We start from the raw sequence: 21,592 nt of genomic DNA, 5'->3' as shown, positions 1-21,592 counted from the left end.
TACAGGCAGAATGCGGCTCATTCACATTCTTCAGCTGCGCAACACACAACGCCATGGCACCGGCCCCAACAAAGGCCCGGCTTCACTCTCCATTCCCAGGCCCTTGTGTATGGCCAGCCGGCTCAGAGTTTACAAAGACGCTAAACAGCCAGAAGAATTGGGGTTTATGTTTCCTTTCAGTCTTTCACAAACACTTCAGTGATCTGGACTTTTCCTGCCACTAGGGGAATAAGTAGTTACAAAATGTCTGGGTTTTTTTGTTTGTTTGTTTGTTTGTTTAAACCTCTGCATTTTGGATGTTTATCCTCTGTCCATTCATAATATTTTTTTTTGGAGTAAGTGATGACTTCTCAGCTATGAAGGCATGTCCTTTCTGTATGTGGCAGCCCTGATGCTTTGACAATGATGAACACATTTAAGTTGTGCTCCACTTGTTTACAAAAGTCTCCTTTTGCTAGCACATCAAAAGCATTTTTTCTTTCCTCTAGTACAATCGTATATTCATGCTGGCAGCCTTTTTACTTAGAGGTTGGAAGCATCACTTTATTGGAGCTTACTACAATGCAATCTGAAACTTCACTTGTTATTTTAAAAAAATTTCATTTCACGGAAATCTATTTGTGGTTTGTGACATCGCAGTTGGAGTTTAGAGAAATGACCCCGTGCTTGAAAATGTTGCGTTGCATTTGTTCTAGGTTGAAGGTGAAAGGTTGATGACCACACTTGATTTCATTGGTATGCTGGGGCTGAAACTTCGTTCCACTAGAGAGTTGAGGTAGAAGTTCAGCTGTGGCCTGCAGCCTTCTTTGAGAAGGACACACCATCTTCTGGGAACTAGCCCTTCATTCTAGCAGCTGTCCTTGGACTTCCTGAGGGCGGTGGAGAATGTGGGCCTAGCCTTTTCCTGCTGTGCTTTAAGCACTGGAGTGTAAAGGGGAGAGAACAAGTTGAAAAATTCACTGCTTGTCACGATTGAAGCATCCTGTTTCTCATTTGGAGATAACATTTCCAATTTCTCCTAATTTCGCTCAATAAGTATTTTTCAGGCAAAAGTACTAAATCTCATAATCCCAACAAATCCCAAACAAAAAAAATCTGTATTTTGTTTGCTACTGAGTGTGTACCGAAACATTTCTAGACTCCTCCAAAATGTTAAAAGTGATTTGCAAAGTAATCAGTGATGATACACACTGTGAGCACATGGTTCCTGTGTACTGTGTCTTATGTTGTCTTTTCACTAGAATAAAGAGGTCTATTTGCTTTAAAATAAATTGAGGCCCTTGTATTTGAAATGGGAAGTTTATCTTAATACAGAAATTGCATTTTTCAAAATTTCGTTATTTGAAAAGTCATTAGAATTCCTAGGAGGACACACTTTCATTTGTATTTTCCAACTGTGCACTCAAGGATCTGAAAAGGTTTCATTAAAAAATGAAAGAAAGGAATTGGTATGCCGGGATTTTAGCTGATTTATGTTTTTGACTCTTGTAAGTGGAACCTGAAACGAAAAGATCCTAGGAAGTCTGGGGGAAATGGCGTGTTATTCTGCCCCCAGCCTTAGGTTTGTCAGCTGGGAGCTAGCTCAGAGCCTTACAGTGACAGCCACTGACATATGAAGGAATCATCAGTATAATTGAACATTCCTGATTGGGTTTCCTTGCTGTGGAACAAAGCATTCATCTGGCCACTTCACACTTTAGAGAGCTAGCAATGCATAGTGACTAAATGCAGTTTGGTGGAATAGAAATAGACATGAAAACATGAATTAATTACGATGCATGCCATCCCTCCTACCCCCCACCCCCCATGGGAAACAAAGACAGTAAAATAATCAGACTGATTATCTAAGGCTGAACTAATGATTTCCTTTTTACGCTGTATTGTTCTTCCCCAAACCTCCTGTTAGATGCTATGCTGATGGTCGCGGAGAGGCTAGAGGGTCCTTTCAACATTGAATCGGTCATGGATCCCATTGATGTGAAGATTTCTGACGCTATTATGAACATGCAGGAGAATAGTGTGCAAGTGTCTCAGAAGGTAATGAAGGCAGGATACTGGAAAGGAGAGCTGGGACCCCCCCCCTTCAGCTCGTGATGTGACTTCCCTAATGTGACCCCGCTTGCTCCAATGCAGGTTTTCCAGGGATGTGGACCCCCCAAGCCTCTCCCGGCTGGACGAATTACCCGTTCCCTCTCTGAAAGTGCCTTCAGTGCTCGCTTCAGACCGTATCACCCCGAGGAACGCCCAACCACAGCAGCTGGCACTAGTTTGGACCGACTGGTGAGCACTTTGGCAGGAATGGCCATGTTTAATGACAAAGAACTGAAAACATTTGCTCAAAATGCATTTTTAGTTGGAAGGCTTTCAAGTGTGGGTCTTTAGGTGAAACTTTTCAAGCAAATTGCGTGTGGATGTCAGTGAATCTGCCTCTCTCATTTTCTAGCTCAGAAAGTTCCTACGTAGCCTAGGAAACGTGATGTAGTAAGTCTTAGCTCAAAACCTCCCTGTTGTTTCACCATGTATTTACTAAGCATCACTGTGCTAGTTACAGCGAGGCTCAGAGGAATAAGACAGGTCTTTGTTCTCAGAAAGTCCCAACCAAGAGAGAGAAGCAGATACCCCAGCTTACTAACTTAGGTGATGTATAGTAAGGGGCAGGATGGGAGAAGGAGAAATGTAAGCAAACTGCTTTATTCACAGCAACGTGCTACAAATATAGTCGGAGGAGGAACATAGAGGAGGGAGCCTGAGGTAGCAGGGGTGGGTGAGGAGGAAGCACAGTGACAGGCCGGTTTCAGAGTGGATAATATGTAAGCTTGATCCTGAGTATAAAAGCCCTATGAGAAGAGATTGTGTCTTGTCATTGTATCTCTAGGACACCGAACCTGGTGGGCCTCAGATGGTAGTTATAATGAAGAGGTAGAGTGGACAGTAGATCTAGCCAGCTCCTTGAGAACATTTCAACTATTAACTCCTTTGAGCGATTTTGTATTTCTAAGTATAAATTTGATCTGCATTTTTCTGTTGTGACTGAAGTTGAAAATGAATTGCATATCACTCTGGAGATACTTTAGAAATGAGCAAAAGGCACAACTATAAGGTGGTTTTGTATTGTTTTACAGAGGTCTTTTCTTTTTCTTTTCATTAGGTTACTGATGTCAAGGAGAAACTGAAGCAGGCCAAGAAGTTCTGGTCCTCTCTTCCTAGCAACGTTTGCAATGATGAGAGGATGGCTGCAGGAAATGGCAATGAGGATGACTGCTGGAATGGAAAAGGCAAAAGCAGGTTAGCCTCCACTGAGCAGATTTGCAGTCTGTCCCTTCCTACATGCTTGGGTAACCTTCAGAGAGGGTTTTCTCAGGTGTTAACTGAGGCATTGTGAAGCAATTCCCGGTAGGTGGCAACAACGTGGACGGCTTCTAGACGTCTTTAGGAATGGGCTTTTTTATAGAAGTATTAGGAAGGCGTCCAGCTACTTGCAAAGAGTACTGGGGCAAAAGTTTGTGATAGTAGTTATGTTCTGGCATTAAGGCTACAACCAGGGATCAAGCTGTTACAATAGTGTCATTTTTCAGATGTTTAATATCCTGTGGTTCTTTGCCTAGTGGCCTGGCCTCATAAAGCACCATTTCTCAAAAGGTCTCATTCTCTTATTTGATGATGTCCCCGCCCCCTCATCCCCACACACACTCAGTAACTTAGATAAGTACCCACTTTATCAGCACTTTACTCTGACCCACCATCCTCTGCAAAAGGGGTAGCTTTCCAAAAGGTCATAGTCAAGTTGAAGAAACAAGACGTATACTCAGGAAAAGGAGAAATTAGGCTCACTAGAAATGGAAGAGCTTCCAGCTTATTGCACTCAGTGGAAATACTAGAATCTAGGCAGAAATCTTTGATGATCTTCTGTAACTTTTTGTTTTACTGACCATCTTATTGGGGTCGTTTCTCATTTCAGATACCTGTTTGCAGTGACAGGAAATGGATTAGCCAACCAGGGCAATAATCCAGAGGTCCAGGTTGACACCAGCAAACCAGACATAGTGATCCTTCGTCAAATCATGGCTCTAAGAGTTATGACCAGTAAAATGAAGAATGCTTACAATGGGAATGATGTGGACTTCTTTGATATCAGTAAGCATTTGTAGTTCTAAAGTACAAGTTGTTCTTGTATGCCTTGTGATGAGACCAGGCAGAATGAAATCTCTACTCCATTTCTTTAAAAATAGGTGATGAAAACAGTGGAGAAGGAAGTGGAAGCGGATGTGAGTATCAGCAGTGTCCTTCGGAGTTTGAGTATAATGCAACTGACCACTCTGGGAAGAATGCCAATGATAAAGCCAACAGCGCTAGTGCCCATCCTGGGGCACAGCCCTACCTCCTCACTATCTTCTGCATCTTGTTCCTGGTTATGCAGAGAGAGTGGAGATAATTCTCAATCTTAGAGAAAACGTGTTCATCATTGACCTGTTAAAAAGGCACCGGTTATCACTTTTATACCATCCTAGTGACTTTGCTTTTTAAATGAATGGACAACGATGTACAGTTTTTACTATATGGCCACTGGTTTAAAAAATGCTGACTTTGTTTTCTCATTCAGTTTTGCAGGAAAAGGGGACTTGTACGTAAAGTCAGTTCCTGCTCCCCCAGAATCATGTTAAATGTGGCTAACAGTGTAGGTACAGAACTGTAGGTAGTTGTGCATTTGTGATTTATCACTCTTGTTTGTTTGTTGTTTTTCTTTTTGTTTGTGGGGTTTTTTTCCTTCAGTTATGAGCTCACCTTGTTTCTTACAAGAAAACCAGGGTCCTTTCTTGGCATGTAACATGTACGTATTTCTGAAATATTAAATAGCTGTACAGAAGCAGGTTTTATTTATCATGTTATCTTATTAAAAGAAAAAGCCCAACAAGCAGTAAAATTTCCATTTATACCTGTTGTTTTAGTTGCCTCATCTGGAGAGAAGTGGAGGTGATTTTGTTTTTATTATTATTATTAAGTTAGGACAGAATGTGAAGGCACAGGCGGGCTTCTGAGCCACTTGTCAGGTTGTCTGGAAGCATCAGTACAAGAAGAAGGTTATACTTCATTTATAGCTGGCGACTGGAAGAGACTGCAGACTACCCATTTTGGTCGAGTTGAATTGCATAAACTAAGATCAGTCCATTTCTTGAGCCCGCTTATACTTAAAGTGTAACCCATTTAGAAGAAGATTCTTAATACATTCTCACTAGAAAGATAGAAGGCATTCAGAAAGTCCCATTTATCACATGTTCATACTTAGTTTGGGGGTGGGTTTTTTTGTTTTTTGTTTTTTTGTTTTTTATCCAGGCAAATTAGCAAGCCACTGTGTGCTGGTCTTTGTGTCCGCACTGACCCTCTTTCACTTGGTATCCCAACGACAGAAATAAGTGACCAACAATCTCATTTGGTCTCCCTTGTTACAGTGTTCCAGATTTCAAACCCAGCCGTAGAGAGGGAGCTGTCGGGGGACTAGCCAGAATTGGGGTACAGCCTGGGCTCAGGGAATAGCTGTCAACACTCGAGCAAAGTTTTTGTCTGTGCAAGTGTATTTGCATTTGTTTGGGGATCCCAGTTGTTCTAAAGCGATTCTGAGGTGTCTTATTTGAGTGTTTTTCTTGCCCAGCCCCCTCTGATCAGAAAGGCAAAGGAATTGCAGTGGTTCATTCACAGCTCTGTGCTACCCCATCAGCCAAGAAGCTCAGTTGGGAACATCTCGGTGTCCAGAGTTTTTCATGTGGTGTTGTTTTTCGAGGGGAGGGCAGGTGGAGCTGAGAAAGCTACATCTTAGCAGTGACCCTTAGCCACGTGGGTGAACTGGCAAAAGCCGTATCTATTGTCCCAGGCCAAAGACTAACAACTGCCTTGGCCCCTTAGGAACCCTTTCCTTGTGTCTTTACCAAATGACAGCTCATAAAACTATGAGAATGTGACAAATCACTTTAAAAGGAGTTCTCAGAAGTCTTCAGAAAGAGTAAGATTCTGCAAGTCTCTTCCTGCTTTCGACAGCCATTAAGATCCCAATTCTACAGGAGCTGAAATGCGCAAAGAGGTTGTTTGTGTTATTGTTCAACCTTCAGTTGTAAGAGTAATGCTCTATTTTTATATTGAAACATAAGTACTTGATAGCTCAGGGTCTACATTTCATTCAACTTTTTACACCAAATTCTGCAGAATGGTCAAAATGAAATATCGGGGGCTGTTGTAAACAGAGGCTTAATTTTATTAGAAGTAGCCAGTTATTTATTAAAGCATGATGTTAATAAAATAGGCATATTCTGGCTGGTGTGTATAAGTGGTGTTTTTTTTTTTTTTTTTAAATCCGAGGACATAAAATTGAAAAGGCACTCCATTTATGTATGAGGAGAAATGGATTGTAAATAGCTAAGCTGCCTTGTGAGAACTTGGAAAATGTGCTGATACTTAGTAACTACCTCAGTTGTGAGGAATTTCCTTTTCAGCTTAGACTGCTATTACTTTTACTTGGGAGAAATGAATCTGGTCTCCAAAATGTGGCTCAAAGAGTTATCCCCATAGACCTTGTTAGATTGTTTTTAATTTAGAACCTTGAACTCTGCCCAGCTGTTTTCTTTCAGTCAAGTTCTCTAAACCAATAACATTTTCCGAATTAAATATTCTTGAAGGTTCTTCTGGACTCTTACTGATTTGTTTTCTTTCTTTGCATTTTTTCCTGTTACCCTTTTATTATTTAAATTGTCTCTTGCTTTTGAACTTGAACTATGAAATAAACAAATCATAGATTTTTCCATTCAGGTCTGACTGGATAACTCTTGGCTTCTAACCAGCTGGCAGGCTCACCCCCACTACCCCCCAAAAAAGAGTAAAGGCAAGTTGAATATTTTAAAACCATAAGAGTTCAGCGTATGAGGTAGAATAAAAGCTTTGTTGGGAGACCTGACTTTTCCAAAGATTCAGTTAATAGCCTGTGAAGTGTTCGTGTTTTACAAAGTCATTTATAAGTTATTTTTCTTTCAAACACTTGGCCCACTCTCTACCTTAAGAAAAAACATTTTACGACTCTTAGATTTATATTTTATTTCAAAAATAGTAATTAGCACCTGTTATTCTGATAGAAGAAAAAGTACAAAGAATTAACTTGCATCTTGAACTCGAGTTCCTGAATGTTAGAAGCCTAACAGTTTACATGAAGTCAGATTTCTCATTTGTGATTACAGAACCAGAATAAAAATCGGGATGGGCGGTGCTACACAAAATTCTGCTTCCACTTTTGTGTTGGCAGAATATGTCTATTTGCATAGCTAAAGAGCGGTAAATTAATAACCACCTAGTACAGGCAGTCTGCGTCTGCGTGTTGTCACTCTTGAGCAGATGCCAAACTACCAAGTGCAACTTCGCGTGTTTTTTGAAATAAGAAAAAAAGCACTAAGAAACTTCTTTCAACTTAGGACTGAGTGGGAAAAATATAACTCGACGTTCTGTGATAAGCTTTACAAATTCAATTTCTACTTTGAAACTCCTAATTATTGTCTCCTAAAAATCTTTTTTTATATATGGGAAAAATATCTGAAAGATAACATGGTAGTATACGAATTCAAGTCATCAGTAAGGCAAATGCCATATAATATTTACTTTTCTAATTTAGTTGGTTTTTTTAGTTAATTTTTTTATCGTGGTCATAATCATTTGTGACATTGTGAAATTTCAGTTGTACATTATTATTTGTCAGACACCATGTAAGTGTGCCCCTTTACCCCTTGTGTGATTTAGTTTTTAATTAGGTAATATATGACAGGGTTTAAAAACCAAAACAGATATAAAGGTGTAGAGTGAAAGTTTCCCTCTTGTTCCTGCCTCCATCTGCACGGTTACCCCCACACCTGAGATAAACTTAGTAGTTTTATATATATATATCTTCTTCCAAAGTTTCTTTATATGTACACAAGCAAATAGGAATAGAGATTTCTCTTTTACCCTTCTTTCACATGAAAGGTAAATATATATTTACCTTTGTGTTCATATTTATGTATTATGTCCTATTATGTCCTGTTTTCATAGGTTAATTAAAAAAGTATTGAGGTGCCAGCCCAGTAGTGTAGGGGTTAAGTTTGTGCGCTTTGCTTGGGTGGCCTGGGGTTCATGGGTTTGAATCCCAGGCATGGGACCTACATACCGCTCATCAAGCCATGCTGTGGCAGCATCCCACATACAAAATAGAAGAAGATTGCTCAAGCAAAAAGAGGAAGATTGGCAACGGATGTTAGCTCAGGGCCGATTTTCCTCACACATACACAAAAAATCCCAGGGCCCAGCCTGGTGGCACAGCAGTTAAACGCGTATGTTCTGCTTTGGTGGCCCGGGTTTCGCCAGTTCAGATCCCAGGTGTGGACATGGCACAACTTGGAAAGCCATGCTGTGGCAGGCATCCCACATATAAAGTAGTGGGAGATGGGCACAGATGTTAGTTCAGGGCCAGTCTTCCTCAGCAAAAAGAGGAGGATTGACAGCAGATGTTAGCTCAGGGCTAATCTTCCTCAAAAAAAACCAGTGTTGAGAGGAGGTGTCCTAAAGATACAGATTCCTATTCTAAGGGCATGGCTTCTCAGTGGTACCATATTTTGGATGTTTCCTGCGTTTTGGCCAAGATTAATCTAGGTAATTTTTTAAAAACCAAACATTGAATTGAATGAGGAGCAGTTTGGCATTATGGTGCTGTAATCCTGAGTGCATGATTAAGATACTCTCTGTGTTAAGGTTTATTTTTGGTAGTTTGTTTCCATGTCATCACCAGTGAAGAAGACATTGGCCAAAGCAATGGGAAGATCCTCTTAGGACACAGCACGTGAATACTACTGTTAATGCTTGGGAATGGTTCAAAGGAAATGTGCCCTGGAATTTGCTCATATTCTATTAGAACAAAGTACTCTTAACATTTTCTGAAGCCCAGATGCCTTGAAGCAGCATCAACTCCCACACAGGATGGACATGAGAGTATTAAGGAAAATATGTAATTAGATCTTCTTGGTTACTGCATGAATTATCTTTCCATTGATCCAGGAGTCAGTATTAAAATGTATGAATAGTTGTCCAAGTCCAGTTTTCATGTAAGGTTGAATTTTCAGTCATCAATGTTTGAAGAGACTTCTCAATTCAGCATTAATCAGCAAAATCTGCAGAAATCCATTTCTCCGCACGGGTGTCCACATGTGTAATTAAATGCGCATGTTACTCTACTTTGACATTTCTGCAAGAAATGTTAGGAATTCTGGAAAAAAGCACAAGGTTGTTGGAAAGGAAAAGATTTTAATGCATCATTGCTACCAGGTAAAAGCTGATGAAAGGTGACAGGTGTGGTTAAAGACTGAAGATAAAGCATGTGTGTGACGACCTCCGGTGCTTTTGGAAAGGGTTTCATGGTCTAAGTGTTCTGGGCTTTGGGGAAGTTTTGCAACACCTTCCTTGCTACTCCATGTTATTGTGTTTCTCACATGACAGTCATGTCGCGTGTGTGTGTATGCACAATCATACCTACACACACATTTATTTGTGTATTTTCACACTTAATCCCAGGTACAGCTTACCCTGCCACTGTGGGCCTTCTTCCCCCTGCTGTCAGTGATGTGTGCTTGGGGAATGCAGACTAATTTTAACAAAAGCCTGAGGGAAACATAATTAGGAAGGTAAGTCTCCTGCCAAGAAAGAAAGACACACACGTACGTAAAAAATGCATTCCAAGTAGATTTTCTTGCATTTCCCGAAGCCTGGAATTTGCTTTTCTGCATCCCCGTTGATAACCCAAGGCTGACTATGACTCTGTTCTTGGTGATTCACTCACTGCACAGGGCAGTGGTGCCAGGTTGGCCCCAAAGAAATTACATGGTCAGTGGGTGATTTTCTGAACACACGCATTAGGATGTCAACCCTCTTTCACGGCATTTGCCTTTAAAGGTCTTCTTTAGTGCCCCTGTTGTCACTTCTCTTTTAAAATGTAATGAAAAATTGTTGTTACTCTGCTGTTGTAGTTCTGAATACTTTGCAACCAGCTCTGGCAGCAGCAATGAACAGTTATTTGGACACATTTACTGTGCAAAGAAAGTCGTTATTTGCTGTTTATTCACCTGTAATGTCCCAACTGAGCAGGGAAGCAGGACAAACCTGCGTGCCTGGCGCTAAGCCTGGGCCATGTTGATTATGCCACACAATCCCGCAGGGTAGAAGTTGCTCCATTTTACAGATGAGTGAAAAGACTCAAAGAAGTCAGGTGACTTGTCTGTAGGGGTCACAGGGAAGAAATGCAAGAACCAGAGGTCTGTCACCAGAGCCTGTTTATTCCAAGTGCTGCTTTTCCTTCGATTACCCTTTTTCCCTTGTTCCACCTTGTCTGAATCATCAGGAAGGGCTGGGCCTTGTCAGGCTTGCTACAAGCAGAGCTGTCCTGGGCCTACAGAAGGGCCAGGTTAAAAGTCATGACAGACACTGGTGACTTGGTGGATCTAACTACAGGTCAAGGAGTCAAGGACCACCCGGAGACAAATCTAGATGATGAAAAGCTTTTCTGACCTCACAACAGTGGCTCCTTGCTCAGCGAACTTCAAAGCAGAAAGAGCTTGGATGATAATGCATAGGGACCAGGTGGCCCCTATGTGCTAGTTCTAGAAGAACCGGCATTAAGTCACGTGATCCTGTCCATCCTCTCCAAGACAGCCCCATACGATCCTGTGTGAAAGGGCTCTGGGGTTGCCCTGCAGCTGTATTGTTGGGAAGGGTCAACTCGCTGAACACTTGAGCAAACACAAACTCTTGAGGAAAATACCATGGTTTGCCTAGGGAAAATTCATACCTAACTAATCAGCTAGAGCTTTGTGAGGAGTAAATGCATCTGGATAAATGGGACCCAGTGAATATAATCTGGGCTTCTTAAAGAGCCCTCAACAAGATTCTACCTTAAAAGTTACATGTATGGCCGACCCCGTGGCTGAGTTGTTTCCTCACTCTGCTTTGGTGGCCCAGGGTTTCACTGGTTTGGATCCTGGGCGCAGACATGGCACCGCTCATCGAGCCATGCTGAGGCGACGTCCCACATAGCACAACTAGAAGGACCTGCAACTAGAATATACAACGATGTACTGGGGGGCTTTGGGGAGAAGAAGAAGAAAATAAGGATTGGCTACAGATATTAGCTCAGGTGCCAATCTTTAGGAAAAAAAGTTACACGTGGGTCAGAGATTGGACACACAGAGCTGAGACAACAGGCACTGCTCAAGACGTGGAATATAACAATAGGTTTTTCCTGCTGGACTGGTCTTGATGCACATTAACATTAGAAAAGACAATATCTAAAGACAAAACCTGTCCTTTAGGGACAAGAGATTTTGACTTGCCGTTTCCTACCCAGGGAAGAAATCTGGGAGCTTTTGTTGGTTGTTTCCTGAACGCATATCCCAGCATGCCCGTCAGACAGTACACGTGGAAAAAAATTGGAAAGGTCCTGATCGAGGAGCACTCAGACTCTAGCGTTTGACCTCAACCTTGATATAAGGTCCGTAGAGAAACGGCTAAAATCAACAGGGACTGAGAGCTCTGCCTCCAAAGGAAGGCCACGTGATGCCTTCCTAGTCCACAAAGAGAGGAGCTGAGAGACAATGTAACTCAAACCTATAGAATTGGGCTGTAGGAAGGGTGAATTCCTAGAACTAAAGGCAGGCTGCCCCCTTAGAATGAGTAAACAATCCATTTTAAACAAAGAGTTCTGCCTTACTCAGTGAGTAGTGACTTAGGTAATTGGTTAAACCAAAGATGCTGTAGGCTGATGGTGACCAGCTGATGGTGAACAAAATCCCTGGGCTCAAGAGGTGGATGAGTGGTATCCGGGAGGGAGGCAGCATCTGAGGTGGATGTCAGAGATTGGTATTACTCTTCTTAACCTGTCCCTTGGGCCATTGGCCCACACACAAGTCTGCGTTGGATGGACCCTTATATCCCCCACGTTGCATAAACAAATTCCTTCTTGGAGACTGTACTTCATGTCCAACAATTTGAGGATCCTTTGTGTATTGAAACAGACTCCAAAGATGAAGTACCTAGAGAGGCCAGTCCTTGGTTAGCAGAGATCTCTAATGGTAGTCACTCTGGCTCTGAATGTGTGATCCTCCAAAACCACATGGGAGTTGAGACAGTAATATGATTTATGACACATCTGACCTTGGTCTCTGCATGGGAGGAAAAGGGAGGATGTAAGTAAGCTAAGGTCCTCATCCTCAGGAAGCTCATAATTCCGTTGGGGAGACAAGGCTCACCCAGGAGACACGCCAGTGACTATGTAAGATCTTAGATGTTCAGCAGGTCAAAGGAGAACAGTGCACACCAAAGTGGTCAGGGTGTCTTCCTGGGGGAGGCAGGGCTCTAGCTGGGTTTGATGGAAGGGGAGGAGAGGGAAATCTCTTGTGAGCTCCTTGTGGGCAGGACCCGTCCTTGGTTCTTGGTACTCTGTGGGTGCTATAGGCTGCCTCACACACTCAGTAAAGTACTGGCTGGTTTGAAATTGCAGGAGTAAGGGCCGGGAGGTGGGATGCAGTGTCGTCTGGGGATGCTCGTGGGATAGGTGTGGGTAGTGAGGGGCCAGAAAGGAAATGTGCCTAAAAAGCAGAGACACTGAGTTTGCTAGTACAGGACTAGGGAAGGGTGAGGTCAGAGTGCGAAGCCCTCAAAGGCCAGGCAAGGCAATTTAAAATTCAAGTGGGCATGATCTAATGCAAATTCTTGAACAGGACTTGACAGGATGCCTAGGCTGTATAAAGAAGATGAACTAGGAAGTATGTGGTGTGGATTGTATGAGGTTGTCCTTGGCCTTGACCGTGTGCTCAGCACTGTTCTATGCAACCTGAAGGAGTTCAGCTCCCTTTATATCCCATATACTCTAGCCTCCCCCAGGCGATCTTGATTTGGAGCTTTCTGTTGAAGACAACCTAGTTTCACACAAGGGGTACGTTTTAGACATCCAGGCTCAAAATTCAGTAAGACCTTTAGGTCGTCCTTCCAGCCTCCCACCCCATCATGTCCTTGAATTCTGGCCAGCCATATGCATGTATCTTCTCCATTTTATCAAGCATTGCTTCCGGCTCAACCACACAGCCCCGCCCCCACTGGCATTCCAGAGCTCCCAGGCATCTTAGGCCACTCCATTCTGCTCTGGCCTCAGAGAAGGATCCCTGGAGTCTGATTCCCTAGACACCATCCTACAGGCACTTTGAAGGTTGGAAAACCTCTTCAAGCATTAGGAAGCCAGCTAGCGGGATGAGGGGACCAAATATATTTGTATCAGGTTAAGGAGGAGCTACTCTGATGAGGGGGTGGGAGGGGCAGAGCCCTACCTGCTTTCCTCCTGCCATCCCAGATGGCTTATGTCATGTTACCCCTTGGGTGACTTAGATCACAGTTTGAAAACTATACAGCGGCTGCTTGACTTCTTTCTGGGCTTTTCTCTTAAATGAGGTGCCCTGCCCTGTCTGCTACACAGGGCGATTATGAGGAAATACTGGGAAGGTGCACACACCAGGACTTTGTGAGCTGGAAAACACAATGGTGTTCCAAGGTAAGGAGTGCCTTTCTAGGGGGCTAGGGCACCAGGAGCTGCTCTATCACAGGGCTTTGCTCAGAGGAGTGGCTGACTGTTTTACAATGCCTTGCTCCCAGGCTCCATGGCCACTTAGGCTCCTGGATGAGGGATGCTGCATTTCTGAGGCCTGGCTACTGAGCCCCACCTCCGGCAGTGAGTGCAGGTTGGAGCCAGGGCAGGAAGGAGCTCCAGCTGCAGGGATTCAGATGGACCCCTGCTCAATCTGCAATCTTGGCGCCCTCTCGGTGGGCTACACACCGTACACATTTAGAATGGAGCTGCTCTGCAAAGGCGATGTCTGTACACCTGCCATTGCCAAATGATAGCAGGAAGGCTGCATTTAGATCAAAGCCTAATGGCTGAGGTTTTATAGAAAATGAACAGACGGGAGTTGAAGCCTGGTTCTTCATGGCAAGAAAAGATTCTAAGTCTCTAATAATGACATATCCTGTTTTAAGGGTTCAAAACACGAGAAGCTCCAAATGGTCCCTTTACCCTGCCCTTTCACTGTCTTCCGTCTCTAAAACACACCTCTTTCCACTCTTCTCTGCCGTGGCTGCTAGGGGAGAAGAATTCCACACACTAAGTTCTTTCCTAGGAGGCAGGCAGGACGCTCAGGTGAGCACCTCTCCATCCTCTTGATTGCCCATCCCCCTGTCCCACCTACTACACCTCTCTCCCCGGTTTCCCCCCAGACTCTGAATTCCTGTGGAATCGCCATCTCCTTTGTAAATTGAAGCTGTTCTCTCCTGGTCACACAGTGAGGCTGCACCAGCTCCTCTGGTTCCAGAGTTGACAGGGAGAAGGGAGAAATCTATGCAGAAGTGTTTCCCGGTGTCAAGTTCCCTTTGGTATTCCCCAAAGAGTCCAAAGTGGTCTTGGAAGGGCAAGCAGTGAGTAGTGGTGGGCTGGTGCCAAAAAAAGGCCCGCTTGGGCCTTTCAGACACTTTGCATGTTTTCTTTTAGACTGGCTCTGGGTTTTTAGTGTTCTGCTGAGTCAAGGCTTTGGCAAAAATGATAAAGGAAAGTGTCCTTCAAAACACATCCTGTAATGGGCAGTAGCCAATACCTATGGCTCTTTAGCATGACAGCTTGCTGAGTGGAAGTCACATTCTGGAGTAGTTTGAAATTGTCTTCATTTTTTTTTTTTAACAAGATTTTGTTTTTCCTTTTTCCTTCCAAAGCCCCAGTACATAGTTGTACTTTTAGTTGTGGGTCCTTCTAGTTGTGGCATGTGGGACGCCGCCTCAGCATGGGCTGATGAGCAGCGCCATGTCCGTGCCCAGGATCCGAACCGGCAAAACCCTGAGCCGCGAAAGTGGAGCGTGTGATCTTAACCACTCAGCCACGGGGCCAGCCCCCTGAAATTGTGTTCGTTGTTGACTTCAAGTTGAGAAAATGTGAAGGTCAATTTATCAGTTGTACCCAGCTTAGAGAGAAAAACATTGTACAATTTGAATGTCTTAACTAGATAATTACCTTAGGAATTTGCTGAATTTAGTAGGGAGAAAATTATGCCATCCAGTAATTGATGTGGCCAATGAGAGCCCTTCTCCACCCATTCCACAAATGTAAATGGAGTAAATACTGTGTGCCAGGCATTGTTCTAGGCACTGGGGATACAATAAAATAGACTCAGTGTCCATTCTAGTGGAGCTCACTACTAGTGAGGGAGACAGACAATCAAATAGTCACAGCAATGGAAGTATAATTACAGAGTGAGATGGGGCCCTCACAGTATAAAATAATCAAGATGGGAAGCACCATCACCCCGGTTACCAGTCACGGCAGGGGCCAAGTCTAAGGCAATGGTTCTCCAACTTGAGCATGTGTCAGAATCTCCTGGAGGGATTGATCAAGCCACAGATGGCCAGGCTCCGCCCCCAGAGTTTCTGATTCAGTAGATCTGGGGTGGGCCCGAGAATTTGCATTTCTATCAAGTTCCCAGGGAATGCTGATGCTGCTGGTCTGGAGACCACACTTTGAGAATCACTGGCCTTAAGGAAAGGGATTTTGAGCCTGGCCTTTGATGCAGGACATGCAGCCCTGCTGGGCAGCCAGTCAGAGGCATCTCCAGAGAAACACCTGGAGGAAAGGAATGAGGTGAATTGCCTTACACTGCAATCATCTTGCCTCACTGACAGGTTAGACTGTAGTATTCCTAAATGGAGCCCAAGCTCTGTCTGCCATACCCCAGACTCCAGAAAAGGCCAGGCAAGTGTGGAAAACCAGTGAGGTGGACCCACTAGAGGTCTCATTTTATGAGGGATAAAGGAGTTAGCTGAGCTTGAGCACACCACAAGGGAAGCTTGAGGAAGGATACTGGTTTGGGGTTGCTTATAGACCAGTGTTGGAGCGAAAGGGTAATTCTGGGTACTCCCCTGGTCTGTTTTTCCTGTAATCTTCTGGCCCAGACCACATGGATTAAAAGAGTGGTTTCATCACATCTCTGTAACATGTTGAGAGCACGAGATCCCATCAAAGACTGTGGTATTAGTCAAGACGCTCTTGGCTCCAGTAAGGATAAATCCAACTCAAAATGACTTAAACAGTAAGGGATTTATCATCTCATATAACAAGAAATCATGATGTAGGGAAGCTCCAGGGATGGTTATTTCTCAATGTTATTATCAAGGATCCAGATTCTTTCCATCTTGCACCTCTGCCAACGTCAGCATGTGGGATAGCTTCCCTCATGGTTGAAAGATGTCTGTAAAACCTCAATAAAGCTGAAAAAGAGGACGGCTCTAATAGTTGTAGTAATAATACATCTTCACACACCACTTTCTGTTGGTAACTATAAGAGACTATTTTTTTCCTCAGGTCTCTTGAAGAGCGAAGAAATCTTTCCTAGAAGGTACCCTCTTGCAGCAAACATCTCCTCACTTCTCGTTGCCTAGAATCAGCTCACATGCTCTAAGCTGTTGAGTATAAAAGCTAACCAAGATTCGTGCCCTGGGCTGAGGCCAGTCCTACCTGAAAGATGTGGCTTCAGAGAGCAGGATGGACACTGAACAAATTAGGGGATGGTTAACAAGGAAGAAAGGAGGAATGGCTATTGGGTAGGCAAACAATTGGGTTGGCTACACCTGTGTACTACCAGAGGGCAGCACTAGTAGGGCACACTTGGTGCATCTGAAATGGAGAAGTGGCGCACTACATCAGTGCATTAGCCATCAGTAACTTCGGCAGGGACAGGAAACTTCCTTGAGCTTCAGGGATTCTGAAATGTAGAGCTACACAGAAATCAGTTCATTACCTTCTAGACATATACCAGCTCAGCTGAATTCCCATGGTCCCTTAAAGGTCATCCAGGTCAATCTTGAATCTTTGATGATTGCTTGTCCTCTATCACAGTCCTGCCAAGTGGTTTCCCAGCCACTGCTTGAACACCTCCTGTGACAGAGATCTCACTACTTATGAGGGTGTTCTATCTCCAGGAAGCTCTAAATATTAGAAATGGTTTTCTGCCAACTCCAAAGTGTACACACATGTACTGTTTGCTCAGTGATTAGGTGGCAGAGCCTTTGAAGTTGCTGTCAGTGTTTCCACTGGAAATGGAAGTTTTCAGATGTTTCTAACTAAAATTTCCTTGCAGATTCATATGTGTTGCCAAGAGATACTTAAAAAAATAAACAACCAAATAACTTTGGGAAAATTTTGGCTTGTCTGCGTTGAGATATTTAGATATTTTTCATAATTCAAACCCATTTTTTGGTTTGAATGGTTGAAATTTTAACAAGAGATTAGACCATAGCATAACCTAATAACTAACATTTTGGGGGGAAATGTTTTAAGGAAATGCCTTGTGGTATTAGCTTTGAAAATAGTCTTTGGATGTGGGCCCCACATTGCTCCTTCCCAGTCAGTATGGAGAAGCCTAGCTGAATTCCTGGTCGTCCCTGTGGGAGGAGGGGATCATTTCCCTTGGTGTCACCTCACACAACGAGAGTAGGATGGTGTATTTGGTGTGCTCACATGAATCCAGAGGAATGGGGAATAACAATGGCTCTTTCCTTGGCCCAGACAGTTCAGCAGCTTCATAGCATTGACTGCTGTGCTGGAGTGGGTGGAGGTTGGGAGCAGGGCCCCAGGAAGGGCCCAGGTAGAGATCATGGGACCATTTGTGCCCCAGTGACTCTCTTCTTCTCTGACTCCATGGCTCACTACTGCCTGACCAGACCAAAGGGAGTTGCCCAGGTTCACCAGAATCATGGATTCTAGTCAATTGTTTTCAAATCCCAGTATGATGCTATGGAAAGATTTTTTCTATTTCCAGCTGGGAAGCGTACCCTTAAGTATGCCTGCATTGTCAGAGCATTTTCTGCATTGTCAGAGACATGATATTATTTTTTATTTCAAGATCAATTCCATCTATAATGTCACCTCCACTTTTCACCGCCCTCCTCATTTGTGTTCCCTTCCTCCACCATCAACTCTGGAGCCACTATCCTTGCAGCAGCCTTATTCTTCCCCTCCCCCTCCCTTCTTTGGGCCTGGCCATCCCATGTGCAGACATTGGCTTTAGAGTTGGTTTTGGCTTTGTCAAAATGTGGTTAATGCAGATTCATACTTCTCTAGCAGTGGCCAAGAGCATCGCTCTTCCGAAAATTGCTCCCACTTCCCAATAGTCACACTTGGCCTTTCTTCTCCTTTGACAGATATGCCTTCATTTTTCCAGTGGTGTCTGTTTAGGTTGTTCCCTCAAGAGGTTACCCACTGCTCCTGCAACTCCATGGGGAATGCCTTCCCAGCCTGTGGCACACTTGGAGTCACCTCCACTTTGGGGCATTCCTCCTGCCTCTGCTGATGGATGTAATTTTTCAAATAGCCAGAAGTTAGTAAAGGCCAAGTCACCAACCAGATCCTTTTGCATGTAGTATGGGTGCAAGGAAGGCAAGTCCTCTTGGGGTCCCTCGGCCGCAGGTAAGTAATTTTACTCAGAAATGAGATGTGACTATGAAAGAAGGAGAAGGAGATTCTCACATGCCTCAGAAATGGGTTCTGAAGGCAGGTCTCAAAGCAGTGCTTCAAGTCACATGAGTGCGACACTGTGGCCGGGGCTAGTCAATGGCCTCCCAGGAAAGCTCTGTACTCAGAAGGATCCAGCACTCCTTGGAAGTGCAAGTTCTGTTCTTTTGTTAAAAGTCATCGGTTTTGTGACTGTATAGGACACACAGTGGCTGACGCGGGGCTGCATCGAGAAGTCCTATCAGCTTGGTGGCAAGCCTCATCATTAGCTCTTTTCCAGCTTCCTTAAAGGTCGGTCTCTGTCATCTTGTCACCCAAGGCATACTTTTCTGGCAGTCACCGCTGGCGTGCTCAGACCAATCAGAGCTGTAATCTGTGTAATCTCTCACTGACAGATTCTGAATCGCTGGGAAAAAATGTGAGGAAAGCCAGCTTTGTCCCAGGCACCCTCAACCTCCCAGATATCAGCCTCTTCCTACCACCCACCCCCAAACCCCAGAGGCTCCGATGGTCTGCTTTCCCTCCTGGAGCATCTGCATTTTGACAGAGAGCAAAGTTTTCAGCCGAAGCAATGATGTTGTCATTTAGGGATCTGAGGCAAGGGCGGAGAGGAAGGGCAGGGCACGGGAGGCTGCTTCCAAGTTCCCCAAATCACTCATTAGCTCCAAAAACCATCAGCTGCTGGACTGTCTCACGTCCTCAAGAGAACATGCCACCAAGATGGTCTCCAGAACCTTGTCATGACTGGCTGAAAGGAAGATGCTTCCCATTTAGCCTACACTTTTGGCTGTTCTGAGAGAAGGCATGGCCTATCCCATTCAGTGCTTTAATAACAGGCAGGAGCCAAACTTGTGAGGCGGTGACGTGGACAAGCTTGTTGGGTGGCTATGTGGAGAGCAGATAAGCTGAGTGAGCACTCAGGGTTGAGGGCACCGTGAGTGGATGCCAGCCAGACCATCATGGCCCAGGCAAGCTGATTATACAGGTGGATCACTGTTCTGGGGAGGGCTGGGCTGGTGGGGAATTGGAGGCTGGTTCAGCATTCGACCTAATTTAAGGCCTGAGTAAAAATGTGTGTTTGGTAATGAAGACACTCATATTGAAAACAGGTGGTGTTTGGGCTTTTGCCTACTCTCTAAAATGGATCATCTGAGGCCCACAAATGCTTTTCTGGCTCCAGAATCTCAGCCTGCTTTGAGTTTGGATCTCCACTAAGGACAAGGCCTGCTTGAGCCTCTATTCAGAAGATGGCTCCTTGAATGTCACCAAGAATATGGGGTTGTTGAGTTGCAGACCTTGCCTAATGGTGAAGAGCAGGGAAAGAAATGGGGGCTGCCTGTATGAGCAACAGGAAGTTCAAGTTCTGTCCTGTCGATCAATATGTGTGCCCGAGCTTGCCGGGGGCAAGTTACTAAGCAGCTGCAAAAATTCCTTCAAGCCCCAACTATATGCCAGGCAACGTGTAGCTATGTGGGAGAGAGAAAGCTGGGGCTTACATGTTAATGCAAGACATAAGATGTACAGAAATTGATAGCAGGTAACACAACTACCAACCAAATGGTACCAAGTAGGATTTTCCACACTGTTCTCCAGAAGCTTGCTATAGTGAAACGGGAGTGTTGTATAAATAGAATTGATTCATACATTCCTTGATGCATTTATTCATTCCATGAAATCTTCTTCCATGGGGAGAGAGGTCAACCAGGTGATAATGGGTTGTTGTTTTTTTAAAAAAAAGTGAAGACTAGTTATTGTTTAAATAATGCATTTCCTTTTTTTCTCTGCAAACCGTATTCTCATCTTCATGCTGTAGTGTTTATTTCCAAGTGGAGTCAAGAATAAGTCAGAAAGTGATCTGTCCAAGTGTTGCTACCTATAAACAGAAAGTTTATTCCATTTGTATGTCCAATAAGCCACAATACCCTCTGCTAACCCAAGTGACCTAACTTTTAAATATTTTATCATTTTTTAAAAGAAACAGCACTCGCCATTGTATGTTTGTTACAACCGGTCAATGTAGGGCTTAATTGGAGTTTTTGTGGGTTGGAGCAGTTGATGTGCTGGTTCCATGGATGTGGAGGTAGGGCTCAGACAAGTTGAAAAGAGGGAGTGGTGGGACTCCCACCCCCGCTAGCCCACTCTGGAAGCCTCATTTGGGTCAAAAGGACTATCATGTTTAGGTAATGCTTGGGTGTTTGAATATGATTTCTAAACTGTTTACCCACTCTACATTTCAGTGATTTGAAGACAACTCAACAGATTACATTAGTTCTACACAGTTGAGGGAGGGGATCCAGGGGCTTAAGAGAAGCCCTTATTGTTAGCATCGCTTCTGATCATGGCTTATATTAAAAGGCTTTGAATACAATGAAGAAAATAAATTTACTGTGAGATTTTCCAATGTGTTGGCCCACATTTGGTTATCTGTTGGGATGAATGGAATTACTAGGAAAATTACCTGCAATGCTCACGTATTGGTCTTAAATGCTTACTGGAACGCAATGAATACAGAATCATTGACATGTACAAATCCTGACTAATTTGCAGGTGAGTATTTGCTGGGTGTCCAGCAGTAAGCTAAGCAATTCAGTTCCAAAACTGGGTAGTTCAACACTAGCACTTTGTTTCATGTAAAAATAGGGACAAATTTCGTGTGGTCTTCTGGTTCCCTTCAAAATGCCCTGCAGCCTTTCTGCCTTTCTACAGTGTGTAGGTCTGAGCCTGAAGTTGGACAGCATAGCTGTGTGGCCAAAGGGGATCTGAGACTGGAGGCCATTTAGTTTATGACCATTTTGGGGTCTTAAACCCTCATGAAACTGAATGGGTCTTTTTAATTTTGTTGCTGAATTAGTTGCGTAATTGCTTCTGGCTGGGGACTCATGCTCTTGCTTTTGTTTCTTGAGGAGTGTACTTGATTTTCTCACTTGAATCCTATAAAGGTGCTATCCACAGTGTTCCCTAGGGGACCATTTTTGGCCACGTTCTCTGATACCTGGTAAACAACTG

General features: G+C 43.9%; 1 protein-coding gene and 1 long non-coding RNA gene across 2 annotated transcripts in view; both read left to right on the top strand.

Moving 5' to 3' along the window:
- Nucleotides 1-6,668, top strand: part of GPC4 (glypican 4) — a 104,447-nt gene extending 97,779 nt beyond the window's left edge. Inside the window, exons 5-9 of the mRNA XM_023633974.2 lie at nt 1,907-2,037; nt 2,134-2,280; nt 3,149-3,285; nt 3,959-4,134; nt 4,230-6,668. Of these exons, the coding sequence (XP_023489742.1) occupies nt 1,907-2,037; nt 2,134-2,280; nt 3,149-3,285; nt 3,959-4,134; nt 4,230-4,432 (794 nt within the window). The 3' untranslated portion in view covers nt 4,433-6,668. The remainder of the gene's footprint in view (nt 1-1,906; nt 2,038-2,133; nt 2,281-3,148; nt 3,286-3,958; nt 4,135-4,229) is intronic.
- Nucleotides 6,669-9,570: 2,902 nt separating this feature from the next.
- The window catches only part of LOC138921952 (uncharacterized), a 102,326-nt gene continuing 90,304 nt past the window's right edge, over nt 9,571-21,592 (top strand). Inside the window, exon 1 of the long non-coding RNA XR_011434997.1 lies at nt 9,571-9,680. This is a non-coding gene — a long non-coding RNA (uncharacterized lncRNA). The remainder of the gene's footprint in view (nt 9,681-21,592) is intronic.

This window comes from Equus caballus, chromosome X (genome assembly GCF_041296265.1).
Source record: "Equus caballus isolate H_3958 breed thoroughbred chromosome X, TB-T2T, whole genome shotgun sequence".
Classification (NCBI taxonomy): domain Eukaryota; kingdom Metazoa; phylum Chordata; class Mammalia; order Perissodactyla; family Equidae; genus Equus; species Equus caballus.
This window is presented reverse-complemented; position numbering and strand designations above follow the sequence as displayed.